The sequence below is a fragment of the Citrus sinensis genome, chromosome 9 (genome assembly GCF_022201045.2).
Source record: "Citrus sinensis cultivar Valencia sweet orange chromosome 9, DVS_A1.0, whole genome shotgun sequence".
NCBI classification, from domain to species: Eukaryota; Viridiplantae; Streptophyta; class Magnoliopsida; order Sapindales; family Rutaceae; genus Citrus; species Citrus sinensis.
The window spans coordinates 28,688,107-28,701,033 of NC_068564.1; the positions used below are offsets into that span (position 1 = coordinate 28,688,107).

Here is a 12,927-nt window from a genome sequence, read left to right on the forward strand (position 1 = left end):
CAAACTTAAATCCTAAACTTAAAACATTAAGGTAGCGATTACTTTTTGGATTGGATTGGGAATCCTGAGGAGTGGGAATCCTAGGATTGGGAGTGTGGAGTGGGAGTGGGAGTAGGTTGTTTACTTACACTGGAATGGAAGTATGGATTAGAGATCAGAATCCAATTTATGTGTTTACTTTGTCTTGGATTGGGAGTAAATAGTTTCAAATTATAATTTTATCTTTATTTAAAGAATTATAGTTTTTAATTACAAAACTAATAAAAAATATATTTAATGAATAATATTTATTTTATTATATTTGTAAATTTATTATAATTATTAATATTCTTAATTATGAACAATAAATTATTAATTTTAATACAAAATGAAACCTTATTTTATTTTATTTAATATAATTATATTAAATTTATTATTATATAAAATAATAATATAATATTATTTAGTACAAAATTAATATTTTCTTAGAATAAACTATTTATTATTATTAATATTAAATAAATATAATACTATTATTTTTAAAATAAATATAATAATATTACATTTATTAATTCTCTATTAATATAATAATATTATTTTAAAATAATTTTAACTTAGAATCAATGCAAATTATTATTTAGTTAAATATAATATTATTATTCAAATAAATATAATAATATTTATTTTATTTTATTAATTATAAAATATTAAATTAAATTAAATTAAAAAAATAAAAGGGTAAAAAAGGGAGAGGTGGGAGTGGATTCCCACTCCCACCTCCCCCAATGGGAGTCCCACTCCCACTCCCCACTCCAAAAATGGGTGGGGCCCACGGAGTGGGATTCCCACTCACTTCCTATTTAGAGCAAGTAAACGCTGGAGTGGGAGGAATCCACACTCCTCACTCCCACTCCAGCAAGTAAACACAACATAAAAAGCTTACATTGTCTAAAAAAACAAATATTAACCTTAAAACGTGAAAAAATAAACACTAACATTAATTTCTTACTCTTTAATTAATTATTATATCTTCAATTATGTATTACTATATGTGTCTGATAAATTTGGTTACTTGTTGAGAGTAACAAGGTTCGGACATTTAGTGAGGGGGTTAATTTTAAAGAATTAGACGTTTTGAGTCAATTTTACAAATTTTCCAAACATGTGTGGCCTATGATGATAATTATGTAAATAAAACAAAAATGTGTGTAGGCGCATGCGCGCCGGACAATGGATCAAGTGACTTTACTCGCATACCAAAAATGAATAGATAATTGGTAAAATGATTTTATTTTACCGTCGGCCGCAAAGGCACATAATATATCACTCATAAATAGGGATCAGGCTACGGTGCAACTGTGGCACCGTACCACAGCTGCATCTAGCCGTTGGATGCAGTTAGAGTGGTGGGATCCACTGACATCCAACGGTTAGATGCAACAGTGGCACGGTGCCACAGTTGCACCTAAGGTTCCCCCCATAAGTAGTTACTTATGATGGAACTTCTATATTTTAATAAAAGAAAAAATTTATTTTACAAGGTGAATTTGAAAACAGAGCAGTTGATGAAATCATCTTAATTTTCAATTATAGAGAGTATTTTAAATATTCACTGTTAATAAAATGGAAGGAACAAGATTGTTGTAGATAAAGATGGGTGCCGATTGCCAACATTGGTATGCAGTATATGGCTCGAGAGAATAGGTCAGGAATCAGGATGGCCTCATAATTTTAGAACGAGATTACTACAACTGTAACAAGAATATTCAAATAAGGCAAATAATTTTTTATCCAAATTTACTTAAATATAACAACATTACTCACACTCAGGAATTAAAAAAGATATTCAAATAAGAGTGGAGTTGAAGATTGCCTTAAAATCTTGACCTGAGCACAGTTCTTAATGGATGCGAGGTATTTTCTCTATCATTGAGGCCACTAACGAAGAGAGAAGTGAACACCTCCATTTGTGGTTCATCCAAGACAACACCAATCTCGACACTGCCTCCGTCCCTACTTTGCATCAAAGAAATGGCCCCCGTACCGTCTATTGACACAATCTCCACCTTATTTGGCTTCCCCCACCCGAAGTCCGAATCATAGAAATCAAAATGGCTAGTCCCGCCGGCTATAGCAATCTCAATTGATTGTTCTCCTGTTTCTTTCATCACTTCAAGTTCCCTAGCAATCCTATCCTCTGTTCCTACAATGGCATCCCCCTTCTTCAGGCCTTTGACCGAGTCACTTAATTTTTCTGCTACAAAAGCAATCCCGTCTTCCTGCATGAAATCAACCGCTTTCGCAACCGCAAATTCCGCCAATATACAGCTTCCAAAGTAATTACCAGGAAGTGGAGGATCCAAACGGCTCCTGCAATCCGCAGGGACCCAAAACGTAACAGTTGTGTTGGCATCTTCTCCTCTAGCTTTAACCAGGCAGACAAACACGTGTGCACATGTAAGCACAAAAGTTGATGAATGAAGTTGCTTGGATGGATGCTGGTCTTTATTAACGAGCACCAGCTTATGTTTCAACTTGTTTAGATCTTCACGAGTCAACGTGAAAGTCTTTCGAACCAAGTTGGAATCCACTTTTGCGACGGGGATGGTAACTTTCAAGCTTCGTGTGTTGGGATCCGATCCGGTAAAAGCCATCAACTGTTTAACGTACACCATGTCGATCCCATGAGGGTCTTTGATGAGACTCCGGTCAAAACACGGGGTTAGACTTTCCGGTAACAAAGAAGGGACAGGGACGACGACGTTTTGTTGTTGTAATTTTTTGCATAAATAAGCCCAAGATTTGATGAACAGTACCGCACTTTTCCCGTCGATTACTGTATGGTGAACTGAAATGGAGATGGAGAAACCTTGATTTGGAAACAGAGTAATTTGGATGGCAGTTACCTCAGCTTTATCGTCTGATATCGACAACCGGGGCGCCAACGGATGAAATTCAACAGTTCTGCGGGTTCCATTATTGCTAGAGAGGAGACGCAAGTCAGCATTGGACTCTGCAACTGTGACTGAAACGCCGTCGTCTTTAAAGTAACATACTGCTGGCTTTTCAGCATCTGGAGGCCACATCAAGTGACCAGCGAGTGGGAGATAATGAAGAAGAGTGATAGAGAGAGAGTGCTTCAGCTTTGGGAGGATCTCCGAGTTGAATGAATCCCATGTTAAGTCTTTGATTTCGTAAAAGAGGAGGTTATCCACTGGACTCAAATTGAAGCAGTATGTGTCAAAATACGTTAATGGAAGCGTAGTAGCAGCGACAGCTGCTGCTGTCGAGTCGTCGGAGAACGGCGGCACTTTGCAAGCCTCGTGTATTTTGACTGATCCGTTATTATTAACGCCTCCGATATCTCTTTCAGGAGCCATATGTGTGCTATCGTAATTGCTGCAGTATCCTGTATTGCTTCTTGCAATCTTTGGCTTTTTCACAAGTTTCTATATTATATTTCTGTTTAATTGCTTTTCCAACTACTCATAATTCATAAGCAAAGATAAAACATACGGATCATACCGATATGAGCTTGATACAGATATGGTTTAATTTTTTAAAAAATAAGTACAGATATGTGCATGCAGCTTCTAGCTAGATAGGAGTTAGAAAAATACCAAAGGACATGTCAAACAAATCAAGCTATTGTCTTTTTTTTTTTTTTTTTGGGTTATGGATGTCATAAGAAGTACCTCAAGACTTAGGAAAATTAAACAAATCGGAGAAAATGAAGAGGCTAATTGATACTTAACCAAAGAGGATTGAATTTGTCTTTTTTAATGTTAGGAAGAACTTTAAAATACGTTAAAGATAATGTAATTAATTAATGCATGTATAATATGTGTAATTAAATTTAAAATAACCACTACTTGTATATTGGTCTTTTAAAATAAATACGTACATATTATAACATAATTTATTAATTATATAATTGATACGATACCTCTTATTCTATTTTTTTTTTTATATCTTAGAAGTATTTTAAAATTTCTCCTCAATGTGATGATGAGACTTGACTCTTTCAATGTGATTTTTTTTTATAAGCTTCAATGTGGTTGTTATTAATAAAAGATTTAAGGTTAATTAATTACAAAGTCAACTATGAAAGACAGCTAATCCAGATTGAATCTTTTTTAATTTAATCACGAAATCTGAAGAAATAAGAATTAAAAATGAAAGAAAATGATCGCTTGTGAAAAATAAGGCTAAAACACAATTCAACTGATGTGATTAACGATCCTCATAAACTCAAAACTTCCTAGAGCACTTAGATTTAGCACCACACAGACACACATATAAGACAATTCAATGATACCACAGGTGATCTGATTTAATTTTAATTTATTGCGATTTGCGATAACGTTTACAATTTTCCAGCAATATTGAAATAAAAACGACATTATCAAATAAATTAAATATTTATGGTTAATAGAGCTTATGTCGTTGGAATCAAAACTAATTTATTTGTCTTCTATAGGGATGGTAAAATCCTCCACGGGTTTGAGATCCCATGGAGCCCCACTCTAAATGAAAAAATTTTTGGGGAATGGAGTGGGGAGTGGGGAGTGGGAGAAAAATAATCCTTAAATTCTTAACGGGGTGGGGTTTGATTTTGTACTCCTCACTCCACCCCCACCCCAATCCCCATTATATACAAATATGTTTTTAATTCTTATTTAATAATTTTTATACAAATATATTTTTAATTTTTATTTAATAATTTTTATTATATCAACTATAATGTCAATTAATAAATTTATTTATTTATTTTTATGTTATATAAATAGGATATGAATAAAAGAAAACCTAACAATTTAATCATTTTTCAACTCTAAAATATTGTTATGTTTTCTTTTCTTTTTTAAGGTGCTGCTCTCTTTAAATATTTTTAAATTTTGATATCATTTTAAGTTATTGTTTCAAACTTTTAGAGATTTTTTAAAATAATTTAAGTGCTTTATAATATGATGATTATTTTATTTAAGTCTCTAATTTTTAATTTACTGAAATCATATATTTATACCTATTATAAAATAGTTAAATGGGGAACAGGGTGGGGATGGGGAAAACATTCCCCACATAAGAATTTCCGATCCCCACTCCACTAAATTTATTAAGGAATGTAGGCAAAATAATTTAATGGGGTGGGGAATGGGGTAGGCCTCCCCACCCCATTACCATTCCTAGTCTTCTAGATTCAACTTCTTCTTGATCTTTTCTTCTATATTCCATGTTCTATAACAAAGAAGGAATGTTGATCAAGTATAATCCTCATATATATCCTCCCTCATTGCCACTTTATTCAATTTTTAATTTATTTATTTCTAGATTTTTTGAAAATATTTAAATTACGATATTACACGAGATGTAAATATAAAATATCATAATATTTATTAAAATATTATAAAGGAAAAATTTTTATTGACTCCTGCTTAGATTGATAATCCTCAATTTACTTTCATGATGTTGGCAGAATTTTACAAGATAGATTAAAAATTGTCGTTTTAGATGGGGTAAATCAAAATCGACCGTTACTTTGATGAAAATTGTTAAAAGTGTTAGTGAATGTAATTGCCGGCCACAGCCTACACGTGTACAGTTTTTATTATTTTACAATTACAGCAAACAAAATCTAAAATGTAATACCCCAAATAACAAAAAGAAAATTCTTTCAGAAAAACCAGAATATTCTAAAATGTGCTATTTTGTTTATTTATTGAATATTCGATTAGTTCGTTGACCCCAAAACAGAACCTGAAAAAAAAAATTTATTTAATGCACGTTGCCAATTTATTAAGCATTATTTATTGAGGTCTATTGTTTATAAAAAGAATTTCTGGAACAATTTAAATTAAAAAAAAAAGTAGAACGACGAAAACTGAAATTTCTTTGCACCGTTATTACTACCAAGTAAAAGCTGTAACATATAAAACACATCATCCCATGTTACTTATAGGGCATTAGGCAAGCCAATGAAGCAAAAACAACAGACTTCAACATGACAGAAAATGGTAAGCAGCCCTTGTCCCTGCGGAGGAATAAAGCTTCATAAATTGGAACATTGACCAAAATCATTAAACCACAAAGAATAATCTGACAGATCAAATTCTGCAAAGCTCCGAAATCCAGGAAAATGGTGTTGATGAATCCTCCAATTAAGCTGAGAAGATTGAGCATTGCAAGTGTTGCAATGATCGTGAACATGACAGACGAGCTTCCAAACTCCATTATTTCTTGCTCGTATCTCTTCAACACGTCCTCTGTCACCACCTTGGCAGTGATAGCAAATGCTGTTTGGGATAGTCCCAGTTGCTCGATAATTACGTCGGCAAACCCAAAAAAGAACGCAGTTACCCTTCGGATGATCTGCATTCTCTGAAAGTTCCACCAGGATTTGAGTGTGTAGCCGCAACTCATTGACTCATGAATACTATACACAGTCTTTGTAGTGAAAACATATGCAAATGGTATGAACCATAGGCTTGTCACCTGTGACACATGGATTTATATAAGTTCAGTTTCGAACCATCCCAATAGATTTTATCAAGAAATAAAACTTTCTTGCATGCTCAAAGTCGGGCTTGAGCAAAAAATTTGAAAGTTGTGAAAACATACCTTGGGAAATAAGGAAATGCCATGCAGCAAGCAAACAGGAGGAACGATCACATAAAACAGAGTGGGCAAAGAAAGTGGAGCCCATAAAAGATAATTGCAGTAACCCACTCGCGCGCCAAGTTTGATCTTTCCGTAACCATAAATGAAGGGGCAATACTTTGAGAAAAATATCTGAAACAATCCCTCAGACCATCTCTTGATTTGAACAAGAGAATTGTCTAAAGTGACGGGAGCCAAACCCAAAAAGGCCGGTCTCTCTGGATTGTAATGCATTGATTTCCAACCTCTGCATTGGATTGTCAAGCCAGTAACTACATCTTCTACTGCATACCCATATACCAATCCCATCTGCAAAATCCATAATCACGATCAGTTCTTGAAAAATAACGTTACAAGTATTACGTTTTAGGTTATCTTAGCACAAAAACATGAGTAATTTCATGACTAGAATTGATAAAAGGTAAGAGCAAGACCTCTCTGCCCCATTGGGTGTCCTTCTCATAACTACAACTGGCAAGAACTTTTGAGGCCTTTTCCAATTCATCAACACTTCTTTTATCCTTATTTCTGGCCTCATTAATATTCCTACAATCATAAGAGTACTTTGCTCCGGAGAGGCTATCTCTTCGATGGAAGCATGCGGTGCCACAGTACATAGCCGCATCGTAGCCACCAAGCCCGGCAAGCTCAACCTTCAGAATCATCAAGACTATGATATGGAAAAAAATGAAAAAAATAATTAATTAAAGATTAGTGCTAATGTGCAAAGTACTAATTTTTGCCTATATATACCTGATTCTCTACTAGATTATAATGGCCATACAGATCATTTTCGCTGATTATGTCAAAACATTGTGGATGCTGCACAAAAGCAATTTCGTGTCCTCTTTTTTCATCCATGAAGAAACACAAGGCTTCTCTTATTGCATCTGCATCATTTGCGTACATGTCGCAGTCCAGATTGAGAATTATGGGTCCATGGCTTATCTCTGATGACACTCTTATCTGCATACGAAAATTGAAAATAATAATAATAATTTCTAAGTAAATTAATACACTTTCTGGTAATCAATAAATTAATGGCACCGTTGTTGGAGTTAATTACATACCAGTGCATTCATGGCTCCAGCTTTGAAGTTATGAGGGCATTCTGGCCTTTTCTCTCGTGCCGTATATACCAATGTTGGCAATTGGCATCCTTCATTATCTACAGCGTTTGTGTCCCTTCCATCTATTATTATCTAAAAATTAACCACACACATAAAAATGAATAAATAAAATAACATATAAAATTTTGTTCCCACAAATTTCATCACAAAATAAAACCACGTTATTAATTACCTGTACAATAGGCTGATGATTCTGCTTCGATACTTTATGATCCCATTCCAAGAACCCTTTGTGTTGACTCCTTAGTTCTTCGGAAATGCTACCCTTTTCAGTTGCTGATTCGATCTGGATTTTCATATCTTCATATTGTTTCTTCCAAGGGAAGGGAAAAAAAAAAAAACCAATAAGTCATGTTACCAAAGAAGTGCCTAGGCTTCACATAATTTATAATCCGAATCAGTGTTCACTTTCTATACCTTAATAGCTAACAATTCTTGAGTATGAGTTGTGTCTTTCACATCAAATTTCTGAGCAAAATAAGCTTCTGGTGACCTTGTTTGAACGTTGTATTTTTTGCAAAAGGGTATCCAATACTTGGAGAAATGAGAGGCCTCTAGCAAAGCATAAAATGTGAATTCTGAACCAGCATCATCAGACAAATAAACACTCAATTTCTCCGGTGGATAATTATACGACATGACGGATAAGACAGTACTAATCACCATTGCTGGTGGCTCTAAGATTGGATCCGCGGTGCACACCAAAATGTCAACGCCTGGTAACTTCTCTTCATATCTGTCACATCAAAAAATTTATAAGTCATAAATTAATTACGTTAAAAATATCACCTACAATGAAGAGTTCACAACTTTTTGTTACACCTTATAGGCTTATATGAAGATATAGTTTCTGTCTGAGGTTTATTTATTTTCTCTTTTGATGACCAACTGGAAGCATTTAATAAGATTAGGGATGTTTCCGGTTATAAATTTGACCCAAAACAATAATGTGAACTGCAAAACTGACCATTGATAAAGATTAGGGAGTAATTAAATTAACCTCAGTGAGAGTCTCTCTTTGGAAGGCAAATTGTGCTTAACGTTCCAACGAACAGACTGAGAGATGATCCAGAACAAACTGAGAAAAAATTCTGCCATGAAAATTCCAATCCAAGCCCTTCTTCTTCCTCCTCCTCTTGGAAAATTCACCAACCTGTAATTCAATATCAAACAGATTCCCACAAAAACTGTGGCTGCATACACCCTGTGGAAAAACTTAGCCTTTGCTAATTCCTTTTTAGTCTCAAAGAGTGGCTCCATCGCTTCTTCTTCTTCAGCACTTCTTCTAGACAAGAATATATAATTAAATTCATTTACAATGCATGACTTATGGGAATAAATAAGAAGAGGACAACCCATGAGCGAACATGTTGATTCGAAAAGACAAATAAATTATTGTGGTATACAAATGTTGATTCCAACGACATAAGCCAATGAAGCACAATATTTAATTTATTAATACGTACCTAATCCATTTTTTTATTTAAAAGTTCTAATTGTAAAAAAATGGGTATAATAGTTTTAAAAAAAATCTTGTGCACTAGTTGTGAAATTAATCTATGTGATTGTTGAAGTAAGTCTTGGAGATCACCATATTATTGTAATAAGTTAAAATTGAACTATACACAAATTTTTCAACGATGCTATTACATAATATGGTATAATAGCATTTAATAAAGTGCAAGAATTCTATATATAGTGCTTATTTGGTGATGAAGAGTAGGAATTCATATTATACTAGGATTAGTTTCCTTATTAACTAAAGTTTAAGACTTTTAAATTCCTTTCTAATTTAGAATTTTGTTTCCCTTTCAATTTAGAATTTTGTTTTACTTCATGAATTAGGATAATTACTACTACTATAAATAGCTCCCTCTTGTAGCTTTTGAGGGCAGAGAATTTTGAGTTTAATAATATTTCAATTTTCAAATCTCTTTGTGAGTATTTGAACAGTTAATTCTCGGTATTCTGCGGAATCAACAAGTCTTAACCCCTAAATTCGCGGTATTTTTTTGAATCAATGTGAATTTAATTATTCTTTTGTTCCGGTATTCTCTAGAATCAACGGAATATTTTGAACATTAAACTTCCGCTGCATCAGCTTGGTATCAGAGACAAAACCTGGTATTACTCATCTAATCCCATCTACCACCAAACGTTTTCCTTTCTCCTTTTGTTTTTTTCCGTTTAGTTAAAAAAAAAAAAACTACTTTTTCAGACAAACCACCACCACCATCTTACCAACCCAAAATCTTTCAGATCCACCCACCCTTACTCGATTTCCGACCACCATCATCGGCAATCTAAAACTTTTTGCTTAATTATAGTTTCGGCCTAAAATTTTTATTTACTTTCAGTTTAACCCCACTACCTTTTTAAACCCGAATTTGAAAAAAATGCCTCCAAGAAAAGCTCGTGATGCTCATACTACAACTTACAATCAAGAAGATGTTTCGAAAGATGAATCCCTGGCTAGTATGACAGCCAGAATTGATATGTTAGCTGCACAAATGGCACGAATAGCAGAGTTACTTGACGAACGCCATTGTACTCCAGAACGTGAAGACAAATCAAGTGGAAGCTTTGCTAACCCATTCTCTGGGCGTCGACCTAGAACTGAGTCTATTGATGACAGAAGATGGGAATCTGGGTTGCGAATTGACATTCCCGAATTTCAAGGAAGTGGTCGACCTGAAGAATTATTAGACTGGATTAACGCCATTGAGGAAGTTTTCGAATACAAAGAAGTTCCTGAAAATAAACTAGTTTCGCATGCTGCAACTCGATTTCGTGGAAGAGCAGTAGCTTGGTGGCAACAAACTAAGCTCACAAGGATTAGGCAAGGCAAAAAGAAGATTGATTCTTGGGAAAAGTTCAAGAAGCACTTGCGTGGAGCATTCTTGCCTCATAATTACGCCAAACTGTTATACCAACAGCTACAGAATTTAAGGCTAGGTAATCGATCAGTGGATGATTACACTACAGAATTCCATTGGTTGGTGGCACGCAATGACTTGACAGAGACAGCAGAACAACAGGTTTCCCGCTACATTGGAGGCCTACGATCTCAATTTCAAGACCAATTAAATTTACTTGACCCATACTTTGTTTCAGAGGCACACCAACAAGCCTTGCAGTTGGAGAAGCAATTTAGTCGACGTACTAATGACTCAAGCTTTCGGGGTGCTCGAAGTATTGTTCGTGATAATTCAAACCCGACTTCCCAATTTCGTAATTTCACCCCTCTAAATCCTCCAAATAAAACTAGTAAACCTAGTGAAAACGGTCAAAGCAGCAAAACACAATCCTCGGATTCGGGATTACGCTGTTTTAATTGCGGAGAAAATGGGCACCGAATGACAGAATGTAAAAAGGGAGGAAAATATGGTAAAGGCTTATTCGTAGGCACAGAGGAAAGTGAAGACTACCAGGAGGAAGAAACTGAAGAGTTCGCTGTAGAGCCAACTTTTGATAGTAGTGATAGCGCTCAATCTGTTGAAGAACATGGTGATAGCGGGCCAATGTTGATCGTGAACCGCGCATTCTTCACTCCTAAAGGTCAAGACAAAGACAAGTGGCTATGACAGAATATCTTTCAGATTACCTGCACAATCGGGGGTAAAGTATATCGTATAGTCATAGACTCAGGCAGTTGCGAGAATGTCATTTCGGAAGAAGCCATAACAAAGCTAAATTTAAAGACAGAACCTCATCAAACTCCATACAAGCTCACATGGCTGAAGAAGGGAAATCAAGTGACAGTATCGAAACGTTGCTTAGTTTCCTTATCCATTGGTTCAATTTATAAAGACAAAATTTGGTGTGATGTCGTGGTTATGGATGCTTGTCATCTATTACTGGGTAGACCTTGGCAATATGATCGAAACGTAGTACATGATGGGAAGAGAAACACCTACAGCTTTATGTTTAACAACACCAAGATCGTTCTCCTACCTAACAAGGAGTTTACTCTCCAGCAAGACTTGGGTAATTATTTGTTAGGTAAGAAGCAATTTATAGATGTTGTAGCAGAGACAAAGAGAGTCTACATTTTATTGGAAAAAGAGAGTAACGGTGGTTCTAAGATTCCTGAAGCTGTGACACCTATTCTAGCGGAATTTCAAGATTTGTTTCCCAATGAGCTACCACAGGGTTTACCACCTCTTCGGGATATACAACACCAAATTGATTTGGTACCAGGTTCTACATTACCAAATCGACCTCATTATCGTATGAGTCTTACAGAACATGAAGAATTAAGGCGCCAAGTGGAAGAGTTACTAGAAAAGGGATTTATCCGTGAAAGTCTTAGTCCCTGTGCAGTTCCTGCTTTATTGACTCCAAAGAAAGATGGTTCTTGGAGGATGTGCGTGGACAGTCGAGCTATCAATAAAATTACAGTTCGATATCGTTTTCCAATCCCTCGATTAGATGACTTGTTAGATCAACTCAGTGGAGCAACAATTTTTACCAAACTTGATTTGAAGAGTGGCTACCATCAAATTCGAATACGGCCTGGAGATGAATGGAAAACAGCTTTTAAAATTCGCGAAGAGTTATACGAGTGGTTGGTAATGCCGTTTGGCTTATCCAATGCTCCGAGTACTTTTATGCGAGTCATGAATCAAGTTCTTCGCCCTTTCATTGGAAAGTTTGTGGTTGTTTACTTCGATGATATACTTATATATAGCACCAGTCACGAGTTATATCTACAACATTTGAGAGAAGTACTTTCAGCCTTAAGAGCAGCAAGTTTATACACAGCAGTAAAAAAATGTATTTTCTTGACAGAGAAAGTATTATTTTTAGGATATGTGGTATCGAAGGATGGTATATCTGTTGACCAATCAAAAGTGGATGCTATTCGAGATTGGCCTCAGCCAACTACTTTATCCGCCACCAGAAGTTTCCATGGATTGGCCTCTTTTTACAGGCGATTCATTCCTCATTTCAGTACTATTATGGCACCAATCACGGATTGCATGAAAGGAGGACAATTCTCTTAGATAGAGGCAGCTACTAAGGCATTCAAGATTATCAAAGAAAAGTTGATTACTGCCCTAGTACTTGCCCTACCAGATTTTTCGCTCACTTTTGAGGTTCATTGTGATGCTTCCAAAGTCGGCATTGGAGCTGTTCTTAGCCAACAGGGTAAACCTAT

General features: G+C 35.2%; 2 protein-coding genes across 2 annotated transcripts; both read right to left on the reverse strand.

The window, feature by feature from the left end:
* Positions 1–1,835: 1,835 nt before the first annotated feature.
* On the reverse strand, positions 1,836–3,769 carry LOC102618515 (malonyl-CoA:anthocyanidin 5-O-glucoside-6''-O-malonyltransferase-like). Its single transcript, XM_006475047.4, has one exon. It carries the CDS (start codon positions 3,357–3,359, stop codon positions 1,854–1,856), a length of 1,506 nt encoding a protein of 501 aa, XP_006475110.1. The 5' UTR covers positions 3,360–3,769; the 3' UTR covers positions 1,836–1,853.
* A 2,087-nt stretch (positions 3,770–5,856) lies between these two features.
* Positions 5,857–9,167, reverse strand: LOC102623151 (cellulose synthase-like protein E6). Its single transcript, XM_006474790.4, has 8 exons — positions 8,767–9,167; positions 8,184–8,502; positions 7,939–8,079; positions 7,707–7,838; positions 7,390–7,602; positions 7,071–7,289; positions 6,598–6,945; positions 5,857–6,471 (listed from the first exon to the last, which is right to left on the reverse strand). The coding sequence occupies exons 1-8, from the start codon at positions 9,123–9,125 to the stop codon at positions 5,929–5,931; spliced, it is 2,274 nt and encodes a 757-aa protein (XP_006474853.2). The 5' UTR covers positions 9,126–9,167; the 3' UTR covers positions 5,857–5,928.
* Between the last annotated feature and the right edge of the window lie 3,760 nt (positions 9,168–12,927).

Bases quoted from the DNA above. Each gene is read 5' to 3' on its own strand.
- LOC102618515 (XM_006475047.4), bottom strand. From the start codon at position 3,359: ATGGCTCCTGAAAGAGATATCGGAGGCGTTAATAATAACGGATCAGTC.
- LOC102623151 (XM_006474790.4), bottom strand. From the start codon at position 9,125: ATGGGTTGTCCTCTTCTTATTTATTCCCATAAGTCATGCATTGTAAAT. The intron at 8,503-8,766 runs GTTAATTTAATT...TTGATGTGACAG, and splicing joins AAAGAGAGACTCTCACTGAG to ATATGAAGAGAAGTTACCAG. The intron at 6,946-7,070 runs GTCTTGCTCTTA...TGGATTTTGCAG, and splicing joins ACACCCAATGGGGCAGAGAG to ATGGGATTGGTATATGGGTA.